Source organism: Odocoileus virginianus, chromosome 11, assembly GCF_023699985.2.
Source record: "Odocoileus virginianus isolate 20LAN1187 ecotype Illinois chromosome 11, Ovbor_1.2, whole genome shotgun sequence".
NCBI lineage: Eukaryota > Metazoa > Chordata > Mammalia > Artiodactyla > Cervidae > Odocoileus > Odocoileus virginianus.
In genome coordinates, this window is record NC_069684.1 from 12,743,942 (window position 1) to 12,763,066 (window position 19,125).

At 35.0% G+C, this 19,125-nt stretch overlaps 1 protein-coding gene across 1 annotated transcript; it reads left to right on the plus strand.

The window, feature by feature from the left end:
- Window positions 1–1,025: 1,025 nt before the first annotated feature.
- PDC (phosducin) lies at window positions 1,026–18,835 on the plus strand. The gene is made up of 4 exons (XM_020892716.2): window positions 1,026–1,149; window positions 14,155–14,240; window positions 15,088–15,239; window positions 17,872–18,835. Exons 2-4 carry the CDS (start codon window positions 14,180–14,182, stop codon window positions 18,394–18,396), a joined length of 738 nt encoding a protein of 245 aa, XP_020748375.1. The 5' UTR covers window positions 1,026–1,149; window positions 14,155–14,179; the 3' UTR covers window positions 18,397–18,835.
- The last annotated feature ends 290 nt before the right edge of the window (window positions 18,836–19,125 follow it).

Sequence of the window (19,125 nt, forward strand, 5' to 3'; positions counted from 1 at the left end):
TGTATACCACAGAGTATCTCTTACAGACTCCTGATTTTGTGGTTATTATACCATGGCATTGTGATTATACTTTTACTCGCTTAGCTCCTTTGCTGGACTAAGTCCCATGATATAGGGAATAGGGCCTAATTTTCTTTGTATCTTCAGTGTCTAGGTACTGCTTGCTTGATACAAAATAGGTGCTCAACACATGCTTATGGAACTAAACATATTCATTTTCATTTTATTGTAATAAATAAAAACTCATGTACTTGCTGTCTCTCACTCATTTGGTGTATCATAAACTATAGATAAGCTGACTACTCTTAGATCATAGAATATCCATTCTATGGGGTAGCCTTGAACCAACAGGCTCACTGTAAAAGTCTAATATCCAAAGACTGCAGTAACATTTTAGAAAGCATCCCCTAGCAAAGAGGGGGCTAGTCAGTGAACTGTTTATGAATTAGAGTTCATTGTTTTGAATGGCACATGGAAGAAAAGTGAAATGACTACTATAAAGAAACAAATAAGAACAAGGAAAGATGTGATAAAGCTGATGGAAGATACAAGGCAAAAGTCATAAACATTACTAAAAACTGTATTCAAACTTTTCTATGATTTTTTTTTCACCAAAACAAAAGAATAAGAACTAGCAGCTGTTTTAAAGACGTAAGACATTTCAGGGCACTAAAAAGGGACAAGAAATGGCTGTTTGACCATTTTAAGAGGAAAAGATGGACTATGCCAAAAGAAGTTGTTGAGAAGGACTGTTATTACTGTTGGATCAAAAAAAAAATTTGATCAGAAAAACTGGTTTTTTCTTTCAGAAAATGACATGTGAATTTCTGAGAACTATTAACAGCCTATGATAAAAAGAAATAATCTTCCTCTCAAATAATGTAACGTTGGTGACCAAAGGCTGTACTTGTCACAGGACTCGAAGCTCTACTTTTTTCAGTTTATTTTTTTCTCACTGTTAATGAATAGGTTTTGTTAATTCTCTTATCTCAATCCTATTACTTGTTCAGAGCTATTTCTGTAAGGGTCATCAATATCCAGGGATCTTAAATCTGAGCTTAAACCTGTTCCACTTCAAGAGGAGTTTAGCAGACAGTAATTCTTATCCACTGAACACAACCAAGGACACCAGGCACAGAAAACTAAACTGTGAGTCTGCAGCTAGTCTTCTTGATAATATAATTTTAAAAATTTTACCTTAGGGGGGAAATAATGATTTCACTGTTTATATATTGAGTTCTTTAAAAATATTTCTAAGTAACAGTAAGTAATATTTATCCACTATGAAGATAATTAAATACTGTGTGTGAATGTGTGCTCAGTCATGTCTGACTCTGTGATCCTATGGACTGTAACAGCCCACCAGTTTCCTCTGTCCGCGGGATTCCCCAGGCAAGAATACCAGAGTGGGTGGCCATCTCCTCCTCTAAGCGGTCTTCCCTACCCAGGGATCTAAACTGCTTCTCCTGCGTCTCCAGCATTGGTGGGCAAATTCTTTACCACTAAGCCACCTGGGAAGACCCTAAGTACTGTATATCTTTCCCTTTTAAAGTGATTTGCACAAGTCATCCTCATTAAGTTCAGAGTAAACACACAATTTTGAATATGATACTCTAGAAAGTTAAAACCATGAGTAGAGGATTTAACTTTGAAATTTATAATTCTGCAGTCCTTCCTTTGAGTGAAGGGTGAACTGAAGGAAAGAAGTGATGATTCCTTACACTTTGTGAAGTTGACTCCCAAACTGTGAAAGGGAGTATTAGCATTCAGCACTAAAGCTCTCTCAGATCTCTGAACCAAATACTTAACCAATTGTGTGTTCCTGGGTTTTCTTATTGATATTATATTTTTTTGTTGTTGTTTTAATCTTTAAGGATAATAATGTCTGTTTCAGAAGGTTACTTCAAGAATTTAATGAGATATTTTAAAAAACATAAAGGGGTTTGTTGAGATTTATTAAATCAGGTAAAATTTTCCTTTCAATTGTTTTTTGGGTTTTTTGTTTTTTTTTTTTTTGTATTTTGTTCCTGTGGAGGTGGTTATTATTACCAATAAAACTCACAGCTTACATCATGAAAATGAATGTAGTGAGGTTTTCCCATTCTTTTTCCATGGAATACTTTTATTAACTGCAAAGATACACATTTATATATATATATTTAAGTTTTAAATATATATTTAAATATACACTATATATATCCATTATATATATATTTAATATATATATATTTGACCATTGTTTACGCTACTTAGAATTACCTAATGTTAAAGCTAGAAAAAATTTTAAACATTACCTGATTCACCACAGTAATTTTTTGCCTAAATATTATGTTTATAAACTGGATTTAATGTTGCATAGGCTGTTGTCAAATATGTGTGTTAGTCACTCAGTCATGTCTGACTCCTTGCAACCTCATGGGGTGCGGTCCACCAGGCTTTCTTGTCCATGGAATTCTGCAGGAAAGAACACTGGAGTGGATTGCCATTTCCTTCTCTGCTGTCAAATATATAAGTATATCTAAACCATCTGTGATGTCTATAATGGAATTCAAATAGTATGTCCTGGTATAGCGCTTTTACAAGATACAAGATATATCTGCTCTGAATTTCCCATAGGATTTTGACATTTCTATTTTTTTTTTCAGAACAAATAAGAAAATATCTATATGTAGTAAGAGAAAACCTGGATAAGTTACTGTCTTCTTCATTTATTAGGAACAATAATTCAGTTACAATTTGAAAACTCCTATTTTCCAAGAATATTTTTTATTGGTGATATTAGTTGAGAAATAGATTGCTATTTGTTATACCTTCCTGAGATACGAATTGTTCAAAGCCTCCCTACATCTTCCACTTGCCCTGTCTCATCTGTTGAAAAATCAAAACTATTTAAGAAAGGTAGAAGCTGAGAAAACATTCTATCTGCTCTGCAGTGTCTTACATTAAAGTTCCTATTACAGTTCTTCTATCAATTTATCATAAACATTATCATAAATGACAGAGGAAAAAAGTAATAAAGTAAGGGATGTTTTCAATAGTGTCAATACTTGAGTTTCATATGTAAGGGAAAGGAAGAGTGTTTGCTTAGTTAGAGCCAATCATTTGCTCAGCATTATTTGTTACAGCCATTTTGAGGATGGTGTGTCCCATATTCCACTCATCTTTCTGGGGATTTATTTTTAAAGAAAAGTCTCCTTATGATGTGAATATAAAAGTTGACCTCCCCCCAAATTAACAACTAAACAGACTAGAAGTGGGAACAGAAATCCTGAGAGCTGTTATTGTCTTTGCAAAGTCCTACTCCGCTAGACAACTGAAATTCAGAAAATAAATGAATCACTGTGACATAAATGCTGAAATTTAAAGAGAAAATCACTTATGAGTTAAAAAAATTAGAAGTAGAGGAGTAATTCATTGGAAAACAAGTGTGTCACATTGAAATTAAAATCACTTCCCATTTTCCACTTATGTATGCATCTTTAGAAAATCTCTTTACTATAGTTTTCAAGGCAATTTCATGTACATTTTATTAGCCCATATTTCATGACCTCAAATTAACTTCCTTTTCAGGTTTCACGTTCTTAAATGCCTTGTGGCAACAAGACCTTGCTAGAAGTAAGTCAAAGTATATGGTAAAGGATCTTAGGCAGTAATGAAATAAGAGAATAAAACAGCTTTGAGATAAATATACAATATGTGTGTGGCTATGTACATACACACACAACACACATACATATGCACATGTATTTGGGTGAGGGAGCTAATTAGACATAAGAAGTGCATATACATATTGATTACAAAATAAAATTTATATTAGTATGACTGTATTGGAAGGACTGATGCTGAGGCTGAAATTCCAATATGGCCACCTGATGCAAAGAACTGACTCATATGAAAAGACCCTGATGCCAGGAAAGACTGAAGGTAGGAGGAAACGGGGATGAAAGAGGATGAAATGGTTGGATGGCATCACCGACTCAATGGACACGAGTTTGAGTAAACCCCAGGAGTTGGTGATGGACAGGGAGGCCTGGCATGCAACAGTCCATGGGATTGCAAAGAGTCGGACACAACTGAGCGACTGAACTGAACTGAACTGAATTTTAAATATTTGGGTTTAGTACCTAAAACTTTTAATAAATTGCTAATTATCACTTTGAAAAGTGAAAAAAGAAAGAAGGCATTAGTCACTCAGTCATGTCTGACTCTTTGTGACCCCATGGACTGTAGCCCTACCAGGCTCCTCTCTCCATGGAATTCTCCAGGCAAGAATATTGGAGTGGGTAGCCACTTTCCAAGGGACCTTCCTGACCCAGGGATCAAACCCAAGTCTCCAATACTGCAGGCAAATTCTTTACCATCTGAGCCACCTGCAAAGCCCACTCAATACCTATAAAGTTCCTACTACTCCCCCTCCAATACTATACATTTTATATCATTTAATCTTTACACAGTTGTTTGAGGTAGACACTATTTGATCGCTCCAGTCTTACAGTTAAGAGAAAACAAAAGGACAGAGAATCTGGTGATTTGACCCACATCACAGAGCCAGTAACAGGCAGAGCTAGATTTGAACCTCAGAGTTTATGTGCTGTTAATCATTATGCTATACCGTCACTTGGAAGCATTGCAATGCATGGTTCTTGCCCACAAGAAGCTAATTCTTCACTGGGTAGAAGATATATATAAATAAACCAATTAGGGAGTAATTCAAGAAATTAACTGATGTGAGGCATAAAATCCCTTCTATATTAATATTAAAGCAAGACCACTTAATTCTTATTAAAAGTCTCTAATTCATAGTCAGTACATAAAATAGTGGAGTCGGGTAGAGGAAGAGGAAATTGTGGCTTGGGTGAAATCATCAGTTACTTTTGTGATCTGAGAGATAATGATGTCTTCACAAGTCCAGTAATAACTTCCATGATCTGATATGGTGCTGTCAGGCCTATCTGATGTGAAATTCCTACCACTAATCACTTTTTAAAAAAAAAAGAAAGAAAAAGCAGAACTGTTTTCTACAGGAGCCCATATGTCATTGGTAAGACAGTTGCGGCAGGGGTTAAAACATCTGACATTAATATACTGGCACTGGTGAGAACATTAGCCTGGCTTAGTTGATCAGATTAGCTCACAGTCACCTTGGAAAACACAGGAAGACAAAGATATAAGAAGACGTATGGTTAAAGGTAGGAAAATGTAGAACATGAAGTCCTGCATGGATGTATCATCCTTATGGAGTACAGACCAAGACACAGAATCTAGAATTCTATCAAAAGTGAAGGTGAAGCAGAATATCTATAGACTTTCCTCACCAAGACGTTTTGCTTGGTTTTATCCACCTAATGGCACAGTATGTTCTAAGTATGCCTTAAAGATAGATAATTTGGTACATCGCACTTCATATAAGTTAAAGAATTATTTTAATCAAGCACTTCAGTACTTTATTCCCAGTCAGTTATTTATATCTCATGGCTAGTCAAGTTCAGACATAATAATGCCATTTTTAGTACAGCACCTTCTCTGAAACAGCTTCTTATTCAATGTGTTTTCCAAAGGGAACATATGCATTCATGTATAAGAGAGGGGGAAGGTTATTTGTTTTAAATTGTATAATAACAACAAAAAATTATTTCAAAAATTTCACATTGAAGATTCTTTAATACTCTGCGATTTTTACATTTTTGATGTTCATGGAAAGATGCTATGTATGTCACAACAAGACCATTTTTATCTTTGGTTGTTGGTTCTCTTTTATTTTGTACTTAGAGAAACCAGTGTCAGAATACAGCATCTAAAACCTTAAACTACAATTGAAAAGAAGAGAAGGAATGAAAACACATTTACCTGAGCCTCAGCCCTAGTAAATAACAGAACATTTCTACGGAGGCTTCCCCCTGCTCTGGCATTTGGGCCTTTTACTTCTCAACAGCAAACAATACTCATTGAAATGCTTAAAACAATTTTTCCCTCTGTATGGAAAATACTGATAAACAGTGTATTCTTAAATGTACCATAGTTACTTAATCTGACCTAGACCAAGGTGAACCCATACTTTCTGAACAAAGTCTATGTATCACTCTTTTGATCTATTTTTTAACACAATAGATTGTACTGTATTATATTGTAGTTTGTATTGTAGTTAGCATGTGGACTGCAGCCCACCAGGCTCCTCTGTCCATGGAATTCTCCAGGCAAGAATACTGGAGTGAGTGGCCATTTCCTTCTCCAGAGGATCTTCCCAACCCAGGGATCAAATCGGCATCCCCTGCACTGGCAGCAGATTCTTTACCACTGAGCCACCTTTACCGTTCTTAACCAGCTAGACCCAATGGGTAGTTAGCATAGAACATCAGTAATTTTCCACAGACATCAGAACAATGCCAAGACTGGCCAAGAAAATAACTGGCACTTGTATTATTTGATATGTAGGAGTTTCCTGGCCTATATATTTAAATGACCTTCTGTGGCATCCCAGGTATGTGGGTTCAGTGCAGAGAAAGAACTAATAAACAATCTAAAAAATGGGCAACATAATCCTAACTATGCCTCATTTCCCTATTTGCCATTCTTAAAGGATAGCTGGGGAAATCTGAGAAATGCTGAGGCCCAAAACCAAAGCTTTATAAACTAAGGGAAAGACAGGCCATATAGAAGTATAGAAATAGTGGCCAGAATCTATATAATTTAAATAATGCTTTACAATTAAGAATCAGGTGCTATGGACTCAACTGTATCCCCCCAAATTCATATGTTGATGACCTAATCCCAAATGTGATGGCATTTTGAGATAAGTAATTAATAAGGAAATAATTGATGGTTTAACGAGGTTATGAGGGTAGGGCCTTGATCCATAGGATTAGTGTCCTGACAATATGGGACGTCAGAACTCTAGCTCTCTGTATCATTTAATAACAGGAAGGTGACTTTCTGCAAACCAGTAAGAGAGGATTCACCAGAAATTAATCCTGCCAGATCTTAATCTGAGACTTCTAGGCTACAGAAATGTAAGAAAATAAATATCTGTTGTTTAAGCCTCAAAGTCCATCACATTTTGTTATAGCAGCCCTAGCAAACTAAGTCACCATTAAACTAGGTTTATACGTGATTTTTGACAAGTAGAAAAGTGGAAAGTAGAAGTGGAAGTGACAAGTAGAAAAGTTTTAAAGACTAAAGTGTTAGCTTGAAAACATATGCCACACATTGAGAAGATTCTATATAAAAGTTATATAAAAGTTGAGCTACATAAAAACAGGCTTAATTTTTTAATTTGCTCTTAAAGATTGCTGAAGTCATAGAACTGTTTCTTCAGTTACATTTAAAAAGGCTTCCCTGGTGTCCAGATGGTAAAGAATCTGCCTGCAATGCAGAAGACCTGAGTTCAAGCCTGGATTGGGAAGATCCCCTGAAGAAGGGAATGGTAACCCACTCTAGGATTCTTGCCTGGAGAATTCCATGAGCAGAGGAACTTGGCAGGCTACAGTCCACGGGGTCGCAAAGAGTTGGACACGACTGAGCGACTAACACTTTCACATTGAAAAATGCAAATGTCATTGTTTGGAATGTAGAATTAATTATCTTAAAATGATTGAGATGAGTCTTTGAGTGAAGTATCTCACTTTGCTACACAAAGATCAGTGTAACATTTCCATAATTTTGCTATACAAGGGAGAGTAGTTCTATAAAGAGCATTTTGCAGTTGTATTTTGATACAAAATTGATACATATTGCCTATTACACTGGCTTTTATCAGTGATCCAGAGGCATAGGATTGATGATAAATTCTCAGGCAATATGTATGACTGTCAAGAACCAACAGCAAGCAAAGCCATTTTGTCTTTTGCATTAACTTTCCAGAGTCATTATCAGTCATTTAGAATTTATTCAGAAAACTTGAAATAAACAGACTCTTATATTACATTTAGTATAAATGAATGAGGTTTAATCCAAAGCATAGAAATATATAATTCATATAAATACTATCTCAAGAAATATATAATTCAAATATACACTATCTCAAGAAATATATTATTAGAATAAGTATTATCTCAAAGAATAAGGACACAGTTATTTCTCATATTCTCATCTTGGTTTTAATGCTTATACAAAAATTAGGTGGATTTGTTTCATTAATTCATTCACTCATTAAGCATGCTATTGAATAGTGAAAAAAACAAGGATTTTAGAAATTTGGAAGTCAGACAAACCTGGATTTGAAATTGAGTTCTATCTACTCCACACCACCCTTGTGAGCTTTGGCAAGTCATTGAATCTCTCAGAGCCTGAGAATTCACATCTGAAAAATGAGGAAAAGATTTTGTGAACATTTAAAATAGTGTGTATATAAAGTGGACATACCACTTAGATTCTTTCTAAATTGCTGCCATCATTTATGGACTTTTTTTTTTACAACATGTGAAACAATTATCAGAAGTAAGACAGTGACAAGTAAAGACTAGTCTCTGTCCTGGAAAAACTTACAGTAATGAAGCATATAAAATAAGTTCTAGAAATTGTTATGGATACTAGGACAGAAATCAGGTTAAGGTTCAGTGATGAGATGATCCCACTATTTGAAAACTCACCAGTAAATTACAACAGTTAGTATTGAAAGCAAAGCTCTTCTTCAGGAACACTGACAGTCTATAGTCAGTTCGAAACTAGACATTTTGATTAGATGAAATCAACATGTATAAAATGACTAATGAATGTCATCACAGTCTCATGTGAACAGGAATAATGATAACAATGAAATATGCTAGGGGTGGATTTGGCGTTTTTAGAGAGATTTTAAAAGCAAATATTTAAGACTTTCACCCACTTCCTTTTTATTCCAGGTCACTATTATGTGCAAAACAGGAGCTAAGAGAAAATTTTTTTTTCATTTATTTTTATTTTTTATATTTTTATAATATTTTATAATATAATGAACTATTTTATAATATTTCATTTATTTTTATTGGTTGGAGGCTAATTACTTTACAATATTGTAGTGGGTTTTGTCATACATTGACATGAATCAGCTATGGATTTACATGTATTCCCCATCCCGATCCTCCCTCCCACCTCCCTCTCTACCCAGCCCCTCTGGGTCTTCCCAATGCACCAGGCCCGAGCACTTGTCTCATGCATCCAACCTGGGCTGGTGATCTGTTTCACTATAGATAATATACATGTTTCAAAGCTGTTCTCTCGAAACATCCCACCCTTGCCTTCTCCCACAGAGTCCAAAAGTCTGTTCTGTACATCTGTGTCTCTTTTTCTGTTTTGCATATAGGATTATTGTTACCATCTTTCTAAATTCCATATATATGCGTTAGTATACTGTAATGGTCTTTATCTTTCTGGCTTACTTCACTCTGTATAATGGGCTCCAGTTTCATCCACCTCATTAGAACTGATTCAAATGCATTCTTTTTAATGGCTGAGTAATATTCCATGGTGTATATGTACCACAGCTTCCTTATCCATTCGTCTGCTGATGGGCATCTAGGTTGCTTCCATGTCCTGGCTATTATAAACAGTGCTGCGATGAACATTGGGGTGCACGTGAAAAATTGTTTTAAATTGTCACATTTTATTTCTTAGTAACTACTAAACCATAGATGGGGGGTGTTAAGAGTTTTGAAGACATAGTTTGAAAACTCTTATCCCATATAAGCTATTATTTTAACATACTATTAAATCCTAAACTAAAAGAAAAATAAAACCTAACTTGGTAGGATTATACTTTTAAATTCTATTTCTCACCAATATTTATTTTCACTTTTAAGAGTTTTGTAGTACTCATTTGAGTGGTAGTCTGTCAAAGGTCATCCAAAAACAATTTTTACTTAACACAGATTTTATTAATTGAAACAGTATCATAACTGTCTGAAATAAAAAAGAACACTAACAGATTTTTATAATATATCATATGGAAAATAGAGTAATTCTTGAACCACAGTAAATCTTAGGGAAGGTGGCAGATTTCTTGTCTTCTTGCTTGATTTTATCACCAATTTCCAATCACATCTGTTATTCCCAATGACATCTATAAGTCACCATGTAATATTGTATTGTTTACAGTAATAGCATGATTGTATTTACAATATTATTGTGTTTACAATAACACAAAGTCTTGTAATAATCTTATTATTATTTTAAAGCCTTTTAACTTTACATGGATTTTTTAGGAACTAATAATACCATTGAAAATTAAATATTAACCATATTTTTAAATGACTATTATACATAGAAATATATAGAAATATTTTTATTTTATTTTATAGATTTACATAGCACTTACTATGTGCAAGCATCTAAGCACCTTCCAAATACCAACTGGATTAATTTTAGGATACAAAAGCAAATTTTGAAGAAGATAAACTATTTGAGATAATCAGAAAACCTCGGAGTTAGTTGATGAAGGGGATATTAACAGGTGTATAGCTCAAACTTACCAATAACTAATAGGCTTGTGTCTTCCTCTACAGTGTCTTCAAGCAGTGCAAGCAAATACGCCTCTTCCAATTTTTTTCCAATGTCTGTCTCTGTTGTAAATTTTATCAGTCTGTGTACTCTAACTCAAATGGGGGCACCAGGTAAGGAATGGACTCTATCTTTTACTACACAGGCAACTTGGCTTACTTAAGTTTTAGAACTTGTGAATGCCATACTAGATGAGTTTTGTTCTTCGCGTAACTCAGAGTCCAGAGAAAAGGCTGGTCCATGGTCTATTCTTTTCTTCTTAGCTGCGGCGGGTCTCAGCTGCAGCTCACAGGCTTCTCTTTAATTGTGGCAGCCAGCTCAGTACTTGAGGTGTGCAGGTGTGTGGGCTTAGCTGTCCTGCAGCACGTGGGATCTTAGTTCCCCAGGATCAAACCCAGATCTCGCACTTTGCAAGGAGCATTCTTAACTACTGGACCACCAGGGAAGTCCCCCACAGTCTACTCTTAACATAGACTAATACAATCAATGGATCATGTTTCCCCCAAGTAACTGGATTATCTTTTCAGTAAAAGAATTCCTTGAAATCGGTGAAAGTCTTTCTGAAAACTAAAATTTCTTTTTTCTCCACTAGATTGCCAACTAGGTTGGCAAGAAGCAGGTTAAGAAGCAGGATGCTTCTTTCTCTTCACCATGTGAAGTAAAATTTCACATAGGTTTTCTTAAACTTATGTACATTTATTGTAAATAGTAGCTATCCCAAATTACCAATTTACTTTTACAAAATAAAAGAGACTAGGGGGGACCGGGATGGGGAATACATGTAAATCCATGGCTAATTCATTTCAATGTATGACAAAAACCACTGCAATGATGTAAAGTAATTAGCCTCCAACTAATAAAAATAAATGGAAAAAAAAATAAAAGAGACTAGCCCTTTCACTGTCATTCATTTGAAATACCAATTTTAAAAAAAAGGAGAAACTAGCTTGAAACTAGCTTTCTGAGGACTAAATAGCTATTGAAATTATCAAACAGTTTCCATTACTTTGTTCTTCTGAAGAAAATTTATATTAATTTTTCTTAGATGCAAAAATTATTAAGTAATCCCAGTAAGTGATTAAGCGGATTCTTCTGTCTAACAACATTTACTTATTTCTGTTTTCTCTTATTTTCACTTTCTTTTATTCTTTTTCACAACTAAAGCTATTCAAATTTAAAATTATCTATTTTATTTATTTATTTATTATTATTGGAGGCTAATTACTTTACAACATTGTGGTAGTTTTTGCCGTACGTTGACATGAATCAGCCACAGGGGTACATGTGTCTCCCCATCCTGAACCCCCCTCCAACTCCCTCCCCATCTCATGCCCCTGGGTTTTCCCAGTACACTGGTTTTGAGTGCCCTGTTTCATGCATTGAACTTGGATTGGTCATTTATTTCACATATGGTAATATACATGTTTCAATGCTATTCTCTCAAATCACCCCACCCTTGCCTTCTCCCACAGAGTCCAAAAGTCTTTTCTTTACATCTGTGTCTCTTTTGCTGTCTTGCATACAGGGTCGTCATTACCATCTTTCTAAATTTCATATATATATATATATATATATACATTAATATACTGTATTGGTGTTTTTCTTTCTGACTTACTTCATTCTGTATAACAGGCTCCAGTTTCATCCACCTCATTAGAACTGACTCAAACGCATTTTTTTTTTTATAGCTGAGTAATATTCTATTGTGTACCACAACTTTCTTATCCATTTGTCTTCATGGAAACAACATCAAGGTTGCTTCCTTTCCTAGCTATTGTAAACAGCGCTGCGATGAACATTGGGGTACATGTGTCTTTTTCAATTCCGGTTTCCTCAGTGTGTATGCCCAGCAGTGGGATTGCTGGGTCATATGGCAGTTCTATTTCCAGTTTTTTAAGGAATCTCCACACTGTTCTCCATAGTGGCTGTACTAGTTTGCATTACCACCAACAGTGTAAGGGGGTTCCCTTTTCTCTGCACCATCTCCAGCATTTGTTTGTAGACTTTTTGATGGCAGCCATTCTGATGGGTGTGAGATGGTGCCTCATTGTGATTTTGATTTGTATTTCTCTGATAATGAGTGATGTTGAGCATCTTTTCATGTGTTTGTTAGCCATCTGTATGTCTTCTTTGGAGACATGTCTGTTTAGTTCTTTGGCCCATGTTTTGATTGGGTCATTTATTTTTCTGGTATTGAGCTGCATGAGCTGCTTGTATATTTTGGAGATTAATTCTTTGTCAATTGTATATTTATAGTCACATATATATTGTGGAATAGGTTGGCATCCCCTTGACAGTTTTTTCTTAAAAGTCTTCTCCTGTTCAGACTGGCAGTCAAACTGGCAAAGACCTTTGACCTCCAGTGATTCTGAGTAGGAATTGTAATGAGGGAAACAATAAAATTAAGATACCAGTGCAAATGTTAGGGGCAGAAGTCCCAGCAAAAAAAGGAATTGAGACAAAGAGCTCTGGTTTACCATTCTGTGCCTTGGGGAAACACCAAACAGACCAAGCTCACTGTATATCAACAAAAAATTAAGAGGGATCAACACATAAGCTGGATGATAGCACTGCTTAAAACTGACTTTAAAAGAAAAAGACAAAGGGGAAAGAGTAGAAGAGGGAGAAAGAGTAAAAAGAGAGTATATCCCCCTGTTAGTTTACCCTCCCCTGACTTGAAAATTTCAAGAAAATCACAACTATAGAGACCTTCTTAGGGAATGTGATAGTATGTTTATGAGAGTTTTCCAAATAATGGAAAGATAAATAGGCAAATAAGTTGGATTTGAATGTGAACTAAGAGTAAATAAGTTCTACACAAGGGCATCAAAAGAATAAAACTCCACAAGCTTTCAGTGGATTTTGTGACAATTTATTTTAGCTTCTCAAAATTCTATAGGCATAGTTACTGGTTGCTTCCATTTGTTTGGTGGGTGACATCACCAAAACGTGCTTTATGGTATGGAGAGCAGTTATGGTATAAGGCTTCAAATTACACTGTTCCTTAAGATCATAAATCTTTAATGCCAATTTAGAAGCTGGATTTGTCAAACCATGCTGAGAAAAAATGATAGTTATCTTAACTTCCATTTAAAAGTTAATGCTTTAAGACTCAGCTCTAAAATCAAATGTAGGTTCAAATCCTTGCTCTACCACTTACTATGTGATCTTAAGCTAGTAGAACTTAAACTCCCTGTCCTTTAGCTTCCTCGCTTGTAAAATGGTGTTAACAATGTCCCTGCTACATATGGTTGTGTGAGAATTAAGTGACTTTTGACACATAAAATGATTGATACAATGCCAGGCACATACAAGTGTTCAGAGTAAGTATGTAATTTTTATTAATTAAAACATTATTACTATATAAAGTGATTATAATTTTATGAAATTTGGTAACAGCAATAAAAAAGAAAATCAGTAATAAATAATACTCACTACGTACATAGACCTAAACTGAAGACTTTTTAAGTAAAGACAAACTATAAATTATGTAAAATTCTTAGGTCAAAATATCTTTAATGACCCAAATATTAAATTAATGTCCTTTGACGAGGTAGGCAGAATGCTAAACACTATATCACTTAGTGACAACCCTTAACTTACATGGAACCTGGCACAGAATATATATACATCTATTTCTCCTAGAATTCATCTGTCATCATTACTTCTGTGTTCATCCTATAGATCATATCAAAACTAAATCTCTAAAATGGAAGAAGCAAAAAGCCAAAGTTTGGAGGAAGACTTTGAAGGACAGGCCTCACACACAGGTAAGCAAAGTCAGAAGAAAAAATCAGTTGTAAAATTAAAATTAAATTTGGAGATCTCTTATCATTACTCAGTATGAAACTTAAGTAATACCTTTGAATGGGTTGATGGAATCATCTAAAAAATATTTGACTGTATAAATTAATGTGAAATCAAATACTTTTGAAACAATTTTAATTAGATATCAAAGAAAGAGAAAAACACTGATTATTGAGAATTTCTTGCTGTCTATCATAAAACCTCTCTATCTACACTACAATTAAGTGACTTTTCTTCTCTCCTAATTTCCCCCACTGTGGGCTTTCTTTGCAATTGTAAATAATAGAAGACCAAAAGAAAAATAAATAGAGTTTTTAATTTTAATTCTTTTAATCTAAAAAAATACACTAATTTTTAAAAATCTTAAATAAAATTTATTTCAATATTCTTACAGAATAACTAAGACTTCACTTTATCCAAAGCCTGTTTTCTCGATCTGTTAAATTGTGTGTGGCTGTCTATATACCACTAGCAAGAGTTTAAAAGTCAAATAGCATGGTTTAAATTTTTAAATTCAAGTTTCTTTTAACTCTATTGAATATTATTTAAGTAATACTCCCTTCTCTGTTTAATAATAATATAGAATTTTTAGATTTAGTCAGGAGTTTGAATGAATTCATATGAATACTAAACAAAAATCCATGAAAACTAATTTCATAATGACAGTGACCTTCTAAGTATGACACAAAACCAAGAAATCATAAAGGAAGATTGATAAATTTAGCTATGTAAATGAGGAAAAGAAGGAAGGAAGAGAGAAAGGGAAAAAACATGGAAAAGGGAGACAATTTGCTTTAAATTTTATTTCAGGACCCAAAGGAGTAATAAATGATTGGAGAAAGTTTAAATTGGAGAGTGAAGATAATGATTCAGTTGCACCTAGCAAGAAGGAGATTCTCAGACAAATGTCTTCTCCTCAGAGTAGAGATGACAAAGACTCAAAAGAAAGATTCAGCAGAAAGGTAAGATAAGAAAAAAATCCATTACTCATTATTAATAATCTACGATATGTTTTTATTAAAGTATTGTTTGTATTAGCAAAAAAAAGAGGAATGCAATAAATGCCTTTGCCTAAAAGTTAGCATAGGCAACTGTTAAAAGAATGAGTTACAAATACATGACCTGACCTGGAGATAGTTCCACAATATGAGAAAGCAAGATACAGAAAGTTATGTGATACCATTTTCTAGAGCAATAGAAAACAAACACTGTATTTGTATTTATGCTGAAATGATTATATGAGCATATATGTAATATATGCTGAACAAACACAATATTGGTTAAGTGGAAGGGTGGGGTTTATTGACAGTTCTCAGCTTCCTCCTTCCAAGAAGGAGGTGTCAGGGAATGTTTGACGGGAGGATTCCTACGTGCGGTCTCTCATGAGACCCTCTTCAAGCGGAACAGCACGCTGCTCCCAGGGACAGAGGTCATTGTGTGAGGCACTCTTGGGTCTCCTTTAGTAAACATTCTCTTTATGACAGAACTGTTTAGTCTTGCTCCCCTTTCTTGAGATATGGATTGTCTCCTGACCTCGTGACTAACATTACCCCTTGCTCCCCTGGTAACGGTTGCTGTACGTTTGGTTTTCTGATCTCTATCATTCCCGAAAGAAGTTTCTTGTGCCACAACCTAAATATACTCATAGAAAAATCATTAAAGCACCTTTGTTCCATTAGAGCTTAGGTCCCCATGTCTTTTTTTGTCTTTTTTGTTTCTCTCTCTCTCTCTTTTTCTGGCTGATTCTCTGGAGCGTGGAGACCCGTCGTGCTCACTTTCCTGCCCAGGCTTCTAAGACCCTCTCAAGAAGGCACTTTGGGCCTTCACCCCCTCGAGAGGGCACCTGGTGCCTTCGTGAGCGATGCAAGTCCTGTGTCAAGGGCTTTATCAGTCCTCTGCGTAAACCAGGGAATATCAGCCTCTTTCTCTCTTTTACTTTCTTATCGTTGACTCCGTACCACCAGGTTCCGGTCCACTAAAGGACCCCAAAAAGGAGGAAGAAGGTAAACAGAATAAGCTGCAATATATCCATGATTTATTTTTAAAAAAGAGCATTTTAAAAAATTCTCTTATTATATAATGTGTATGTAAATTGGTATTTGTGGTTCAGTCTGTTTAACAAAGAACTATGATAGCAACTTATAAATTATACAAAACATTTAACAATGATTAGGGTTAAAATAAATTAATTTGGAAAGATAACCTTAAAGCAGAAAAAATAATATGATAAGAAGAATGAGATTAAAAAAAGAGAGAGAATGAGGACATTAGAAAAACAAATATAGGAGGAAGAAACAAGAGAACAACAAAAGCACCAGATATTTCTACTTAATCCTGATATCTTCTATAAAAAACCTACCTCATAGGTTTATTGTGAAGATTAAGAAAATAATCTATATAAATTATCTAAGACATAGTAAATTTTCCATAAATTTGGGAGTCATCCAACTTCCATTGTTCTGGGCTGCTCCACATCAATTAATCACACTATATCCCATCAACACTCCTTTATATCATATGTGTACGCATGTGTGTGTGAAGGGAGAGGGTGTTTAACATTCTGTTGCCTAAATCATAATGACATTGCAATTAAGAAAGGCTCTGCAGGTAATTTTATATTCCAGCTGCAGTGAAAAGTAGCTGTCTTACAAACTGAAGTTAGGTCTTTTCTCACTTTAGCCTAATCCAGTGCATACGAATCACCTGGAGAGCTTGTTTAAACATGGCTCACTCAGCCTCACCCTTCCAGATTCTGATTCAGTAGATCTGGGGTGGCGTCCCCAGATTTGCATTTCCCAGAACTTTTCAGCTGGCGGTGATGCTGCTAGTCTTCTGGCTAATCTGGTGAACTCCAAATATTTGTAAAATCTGTCTTGCTTAAATGCCATCCTACAGATTCCAGAAAAATCAGTAAGTGATTAGACAAAATCTTTTAAACAACTTTTGTTGAGGGGGCAATAATGTCCAAAGGCACTTTTGGGGGACACATTTAAACGGGTATGCAGGCACTTGTGTGCACGTGTATTTACAGTTTTATGAAAGCCACTCTAAAGTAGACCTTGTTGGGTTTTTTTTCACCCAATCTGGGACATTCCATGACCATCTCACAGCTCAACTATATTCAGCAATACTAATGTATGCACTGAATCACGAAATAATTACTGAACCTCTGTTATGGGCCAGACACAAAACAGATATTAGAGAGTGATGGATGACACACCAAACATTCCTGCCCCCATAGAACACAAAATTTAGGAAAACTAATATTAGACAAATAAACATACACAATAATATCAAGTATTATTTATTGCTATGAAGAAAAATAATAAAGCAAAAGGAGTAGAAAGTGTGAGGCAGGGACACATTTAAGTAGAATAATCAAAGAAGGTGACATTTGATCAAATGAGGTGGCAGAAAAGGCCACCTCAGGAGATAGTGAAAGCGAGTCACTCAGTCGCGTCCGACTCTGCGACCCCACGGAGTATAGAGGAGATCGCAAATGCAAACTCTTTAAGTTGAGAATGGGTTTGTTATGTATAAGGAATACAAATTTCTGACTGACTGATCTCTCTCATTTCTTTCATCTATTTCCAGATGAGCGTTCAAGAATATGAACTAATCCACAAAGACAAAGAAGATGAAAATTGCCTTCGTAAATACCGCAGACAGTGTATGCAGGATATGCACCAGAAGCTGAGTTTTGGGCCTAGATATGGGTTTGTGTATGAGCTGGAATCTGGGGAGCAATTCCTGGAAACCATTGAAAAGGAACAGAAAATCACCACTATCGTTGTTCACATTTATGAAGATGGTGTTAAGGGCTGTGATGCTCTAAACAGTAGCTTAACATGCCTTGCAGCTGAATACCCTATGGTCAAGTTTTGTAAAATAAAGGCTTCTAATACAGGCGCTGGGGACCGCTTTTCCTCAGACGTACTCCCTACACTGCTTGTCTACAAAGGTGGGGAACTCCTAAGCAACTTCATTAGTGTTACTGAACAGCTTGCCGAAGAATTTTTTACTGGGGATGTGGAGTCTTTCCTAAATGAATATGGGTTATTACCTGAAAAGGAGATGCATGTCCTAGAGCAGAGCAACATGGAAGAAGATATGGAATAAAGATTCACTATGTCAATGTTTCATATTTCGTATTTCTCCTTTAAGCATTGAATATTGATTTTGGTAGTATTCACATTCTTTTAGGGAATACCAAACACAGCCCTGGCTTTTCTAATTTGGGGAAGAAAACCTCCAGACTGACACTAAAATTACATGATTCGGTTCAGTCACTCAGTCATGTCCAACTCTTTGCGACCCCAATTATATGATTAACATTTCTTAATAATTTGTTATTCAAGTTGATATAACACTTTACCCCAAAACATTGTAGTCTTCAGCAAAATGTTAGTAGACAAAGAGGATATGAAAAATACTGTGAAAGTTTTCAAAAATCCCTTTCAAGTTATATGTTGGCTTTTTTATTCCATGCTTTTCCTTATTGTTATTACTAGGTTTTTCAAATTATGTTGTTAATTATAAATTTGCTTGTGTAATAAGAATAAAGTCTCATAAGGAAATAAGTCTCTATTTGAAGTCTGTTCTCTCTCAAATATTATGTTATCAAGGCCCTAAAACATTATATAACCCAAAATACAAATAAATTTTCATTTGGTAAGATATTTTATATTCCAAATAAACTAATACATAAGAAACTTAGAAACACTGTGGCACATTAAAATTATTTTTTAAAAGGATTTACTTAAAAATACAGTTTCAGTTTCAGAAAATAAGAAAAAAAGCGAGTAGAAACAAGGTCTTTTTTTTAGACAAAAGAATAATATTTAGCGG

Coding starts and splice junctions, on each gene's coding strand:
- PDC (XM_020892716.2), top strand. CDS start 14,180: ATGGAAGAAGCAAAAAGCCAAAGTTTGGAGGAAGACTTTGAAGGACAG. Junction 14,241..15,087: donor AGGACAGGCCTCACACACAG/GTAAGCAAAGTC, acceptor ATTTTATTTCAG/GACCCAAAGGAGTAATAAAT. Junction 15,240..17,871: donor AAGAAAGATTCAGCAGAAAG/GTAAGATAAGAA, acceptor ATCTATTTCCAG/ATGAGCGTTCAAGAATATGA.